Source organism: Carcharhinus amblyrhynchos, chromosome 13, assembly GCF_965287045.1.
Source record: "Carcharhinus amblyrhynchos chromosome 13, sCarAmb.v2.hapA, whole genome shotgun sequence".
Classification (NCBI taxonomy): domain Eukaryota; kingdom Metazoa; phylum Chordata; class Chondrichthyes; order Carcharhiniformes; family Carcharhinidae; genus Carcharhinus; species Carcharhinus amblyrhynchos.
Genome location: NC_137336.1, coordinates 56,173,013 through 56,179,012, shown reverse-complemented (window position 1 = coordinate 56,179,012; position 6,000 = coordinate 56,173,013). Strand labels below are relative to the sequence as shown.

Here is a 6,000-nt window from a genome sequence, read left to right as displayed (position 1 = left end):
CACTCATTACTGCACTGGGCAGGGCACTGAACTAATATTGTATCATCCCACTGCACATGGTGAAATGTGAGAAATACATTCGATGAATACTTCAGTTTGTTGTGTGGAAGTGTAATTATTTCATACTTCCTGACACCACAAGACACAACGGCTGGGATTATGCGCCAGCAGCAATGCAGGCACTGAATCCCACAAGAGTGGAGAAACTAGAATCTTGCAACTTCCCAAACCTTGCATTGATGTAATGACGTCCTTGCCCAGGAAGTTGGGAACCTAATTTAAATCACTTTAATATAACTATACTGCTTTCCTGCTGTATCGTCCCCCCACTTTGAGATTTTCCCCCTCGCCAACATGATGTCACATTAGTTTACAAGTCTGGAGCAATGTGAATCAGGCGAAGGGATTAAGCCGAGGGCACACAGATGAACACAGGGGCGGTGACAAGAGACAGTACCAGGGGATAGCACCGGGTGGCTCTCGAGAGAGCTCCATGATGGGTGGGGGAGGCTTCTCTGTGTGCACAAGGATGAAGTTTTCCCAAGCATGTGGGGTGCGTGGTGGTTTAACCTTGTACATGACAGGGAGGGGTTCCCATATCCCAGGGGTTTTCTTTTTTTAACTGGGGATCGGGGTGCCCTGATCTCTAGAATTCCTAAGTTGCCAGCTTTTCCCAGCTCCACCCTGTCACATGAGCTCAAATTCACCATGACAGCTCAGGAATTTAATTCAGTTGATTAAAGAAAAATCTGCATTAAAAAAAACTACCACAGGGAAGGAAATTTACCATCATTACCCAATGTGACCCACATGCACCTCCAGACATAGAGCAACTGACTTTTAACTGCCCTCAGAAACAGCCTTGCCAACTATTCAATTGTAAAAGGTGGCTCAAAGTCAATTAGGGATGGGCAATAAATAGTCAGCCTTGCCAGCAATGCCCTCATCCTGTGTATAAGTTATAAAAAGTGCTTAAAACACATGAAAAGATTTTCACAGTAACTTAATTAAAGTGCGAATGTAAGCCTACTTGTGACTAATAATAATAAATAAACATAGGGGTGACAACACTGTTTTGATTGAAGAAAAATATTGCATTGGAAGAAATGTAGGGTTTAAAGTTTATTTATTAGTGTCATGAGTAGGCTTACATTAACACCACAATGAAGTTACTGTGGAAAATCCCCTAGTCACCACACTCAGCAACTGTTTGGGTATACTGAGAGAGAATTTAGCATAGACAATGCACCTAACCAGCACGTTTTTTTAACCTGCTCCTGGGCCTGGCGAGACACGCCATCAACAGGTCCAGGCAGCGGGCAATCGACGGGGCCGTCCATCCCGACTGTCTGCCCCTCTACTGCGGCTACGTTCGCGGCCAGGTGTCCCTGGAGAGGGAGCACGCGGTGTCCGCGGGCACAGTCGAGGCCTTCCGTGCCCATTGGGCACCACAGGGGCTGAGGTGCCTTATAGACCCCGACAATCACATTTTGATTTGACGTGTCTTAAGTTTCCTTTGTACTTTTTGTTTCTGTTCGGGCCGTTCCCCCTCCTTTTGGGGAGCCGCCCCCTTTTTCTTTGTCCGAATGTAATTTAAGTTTGTTTACTTGGTTTGACTCGAAAGACACCTCCGCTTCCTCTGTTCTCATCATAAAATATTTAACCAGCACGTTTTTTTCGGACTATGGAGGAGATTGGAGCACCCAGAGGAAACCCATGCAGATACAGGGAGAACGTCCAACACCATACAGACAATGGCCCAAGCGGAGAATTGAACCTGCATCCCTGACACAGTGAGGCAGCAGTGTTAACCACTGTGCCACCATGGTGCTTCTGTTTGAGTGAATTAAGGTTTAATTTCGTCATCTGTTGTGAATAGTAAAGTAGGAAGTCTGACAACACCAGGTTTTAGTCCAACCTATTTATATAATAAATAGGTTGGACTAAAACCTGGTGTTGTCAGACTTTTTACTGTGTTTACGCCAGTCCAACGCCAGCATACCCACATCAATAGTAAAGTACCCATAGATGTAGTGTGTACTTCTATTTGATCATTAGATGGTGCATCTTAGCTCATGAAAATTACAACGATATGTCCAAATTAAACTGTGTACACAGGACAATGGTTAGTGTGTAGACAAAAGTTCTCTATCACTCCTGCAAAAGTTACTCCTGTATCTGTGACTAATATACTTGTTACAGTACCACATTTTATGTATCATCAGCAGATTATATATAAAATATACAGCACCTGGGATTTATAAAGACTTTCATTCTGTGTATATATAAATCACAATCCCTGCATGAAGTGATTTGTATCATTGTTTATTGAGTTTTAATTAATTTCTGCGGAAGATTGATTATGGTCTAAAATTTATACAAAATAACACATTTAAAATTGTAACATTTTAATCCACCCAGTTTGTATGTGTAAAATATAAATAATTATTAAATACAAAATGTGTGTGATGGAGATAAGCAATGTGCAGAAGTGGAGAGTTTGAAGCTGGCGGAACATTTGTGCCGAGCTGTTGGTCCGGGGAACACTCAATGAGGTGGCGCCAATAGCCAGCGTGTAGGAACTTTCCTCCCGCCGCTGGAGAGAGCAGGGGCCGCGCGGGGAGCCGGTGTTAGAGCGATCACAGGGCCCCGCGGGGAGCAGGAGCCGGTGTTAGAGCGATCACAGGGCCCCGCGGGGAGCAGGAGCCGGTGTTAGAGCGATCACAGGGCCCCGCGGGGAGCAGGAGCCGGTGTTAGAGCGATCACAGGGCCCCGCGGGGAGCAGGAGCCGGTGTTAGAGCGATCACAGGGCCCCGCGGGGAGCCGGAGCCGGTGTTAGAGCGATCACAGGGCCCCGCGGGGAGCAGGAGCCGGGAGTTGGGAGACTGCGGCCCCCCACCCGCGCCCCCTTTCTTGGAGCAGCCGGGCCGCAAACCCGGCACCGAATGTACTCGATTGATCCCCTAAGGGTCTGTGTCCATTGACAGGAGTGAGGGTCTCCCTATCAGTCTGTGTCTATCAACAGGAGAGAGAGGGGGTCACTCACACTGACAGGACTGAAGGTCTTTTGGTCTATCTGTTCATTGATAGGGTTTGAAGGATTTTTTTTTGGCTGCACCTCCCAATTGACGAGACTTTGCCGGGTTCCACCAGCTTCTTTCCATCTCCCTTTAGCGCCATTGAATCCACTAACCCCTCGCCGTGATACAGGGGATTTAAAGCTCACACACGTTCCACTTTGGCGAGGCTGTTGGAGAACTCTGCATGGCTGCTGATTTCGCAGGACTGTTGCGAACCCACAACTTGTCTGTGTCTCCTCTGTGTGCTTTTGTGCCAAGAGGGTTTAACCCCCACCAACAGAGACTATGTGACAGAGACTGACTGAGGGCTAAGGAGTGAAAAAAGATGATGTACTCCTCAAGACGGAAACCTGTTCTCTATTTCACCAAGGAGGATAGCAGGTAAACCGGAATAGAGGGATCACACTGAATAACAGTAACCTGAAATTTACGATTTATTTCTCAAGTCATTTTTAAAAATCTTAATGCATTTCCTAAACAATGTAATAGTACTGAGTGCTGCTCCAGCAATCCATTTACCTGTTCATAGGATAAAGCCTATAACTAATTATAGTACACATTAGAGTTACGACAATAATGGTAAAATCCTCTTATACTAAGATTCATACTGTATCCTACTGACACAAATTTTTCAATTTGCACATATTTGTACCCAGATATTCAGAACTTATTGATTTTCAAAAAAATTGCTTCCTCTGCAGACTACAGTCTTCTATTTTCAGTGGTTTTAATTACGTTTCCTTTGTCATACTCTTTGCAAAGTCCCAATTTAATACAGTTTATTTAACATATTGTAACTAATAATATGAAAAGCTGCAGATTAATTAATATGCTTCTGATGGAATATATTTAATTCATCACACAAAAAGCTCCCAGCAACAGGTATGGTAATGAACTCAAATAATTTCCCCAAATTGATGCAACTTTTGATGGATAAAATGTTTTATTGCTGTGTATTTTACACAGTTAAAGTGGGTGTATTACAATAATTTTGTGTGTTCAGAATTACATGTTCACAGAATTCTAGTGTGCATTCCCCTCCACACATCTTTCAGTATCACAAATCTTTTTAGTACCTGAAGTTAAATGCCAAACACCAATTGACAAGTTGTGACCTTTTCTATCTTGTTTAAAAAAAACGATTTGTGACAAAGGGCCATCCCAATCCAAGTTTGAATTTGAACCAATGTTGGAAAATAATCCAAAAGTAAAATTGAACCAGACGTCCCAATCGTGACAGCACCTCTGTTTATGGTGTTTGAAAAAAATATCTTTTTTCTGAAGACAGGTTGGGAAGATTCATTTATTCGATTCAAAACGAATTGTCTAACTTTGTTCCTTGACTGTCAGTTATCTACGTTTCTGTGTTCCTCTTAGTTTTAGTATTAGATTGTAACATTTTAATTGCTGGTTGATTTTGGAGTGAGTGGCAAATCAGGAAAACACTATTCAGTTCAGTTATCTGGCAACACTGTAGTGTGAAACTGGTTGCGCAACATCGTACGTCAATACATTTGGGAATTGCTTTATTGGAGGTTTGTTATACAGTGAAACCAATATAAACAGTCACTTAGTGACAGCCCCAAATATCTTGCATTGTAAAAGACACAAGCAGTATTCTCAAATTGCAAACTATGCCCTCAAAGCACCTTTAAGTATGGGATTTGTCATACAGCTATTCACCCTGCCAGTTTATCTGGGGTTTGACTTCTCCCACTGCAATTAATGTCCCTGCAGTTTGAATTCAACATACACCTGATCCCGGCATCCTAAACTCCACAACAGTTGTTTCTGCCAGTCTCTGGGGTTCAGAGTTGCAGCAGCTTTTGGTATCAACAATGACCATTTTAAAAGATCCTGCTTAAAAAAAAACACAGCTCATGCAATTTCCTTAGGTATCTGTAATTTGCAGATTTCATTAATGGGCCAGGAAATGGCAAATGGAATTTAATGTTGGCAAGTGTGAGGTGGTCCACTTTGGTAGGAAGAATGGTAGGAAGGACTATTACTTACGTGGCGAAAAACTGCAGCAGGCGACGGTGCAGAGGGACCTCGGGGTCCTTGTGCATGAGTCGCAAAAACCCAGCCTGCAGGTGCAGCAGGTGGTCAGGAAGGCGAATGGGATGCTGGCCTTCATAGCGAGGGGGATTGAATATAAAAGTAGGGAGGTCTTGCTGCAGCTGTATAGGGCATTGGTGAGGCCGCAGCTGGAGTACTGTGTGCAGTTTTGGGCGCCGCACCTGCGCAAGGATATTTTGGCCTTGGAGGGAGTGCAGAGGAGGTTTACTAGGCTGATACCGGAGTTGAGGGGGTTGAGCTATGAGGAGAGGCTGAATAAACTAGGCTTGTACTCGTTAGAGTTTAGAAGAATGAGGGGAGATCTCATTGAGACGTATAAGATGATGAATGGGATGGATAGGATAGAGGTGGAAAGACTCTTCCCACTCAAAAAAGACAGTAGGACTAGGGGGCACAGCCTCAAGATAAAGGGGGGGCGGTTCAGAACGGAGTTGAGGAGGAACTTCTTCACTCAAAGGGTGGTGAATCTCTGGAATTCTCTGCCCGTTGAAGTGGTGGAGGCTGCCTCGCTAAATATTTTTAAGAAGCGGGTTGATGGGTTTTTGATAAGAGAGGGGATTAAGGGTTATGGGGAGAGGGCGGGAAAGTGGAACTGAGCCACGACAGATCAGCCATGATCTTATTGAATGGCGGGGCAGGCTCGAAGGGCCAGATGGCCTACTCCTGCTCCTATTTCTTATGTTCTTATGTTCTTATGTTCATCATTAGACAGGATGTGATTCCTTATTCTTGTCTGTTGAGATTCCTGAATACTATGTGTGAAGCTGTACATTAAAGTTTATTTATTAGTGTCACAAATAGGCTTACATTAACGCTGCAGTGAAGTTACTGTGAAAATTCC

The 6,000-nt window shown here is 44.0% G+C and overlaps 1 protein-coding gene across 1 annotated transcript in view; it reads left to right on the top strand.

Moving 5' to 3' along the window:
* The first annotated feature begins 2,902 nt into the window (after positions 1–2,902).
* Positions 2,903–6,000, top strand: part of b4galt7 (xylosylprotein beta 1,4-galactosyltransferase, polypeptide 7 (galactosyltransferase I)) — a 29,562-nt gene continuing 26,464 nt past the window's right edge. Inside the window, exon 1 of the mRNA XM_080201715.1 lies at positions 2,903–3,461. Within this exon, the coding sequence (XP_080057841.1) occupies positions 3,406–3,461 (56 nt within the window). The 5' untranslated portion in view covers positions 2,903–3,405. The remainder of the gene's footprint in view (positions 3,462–6,000) is intronic.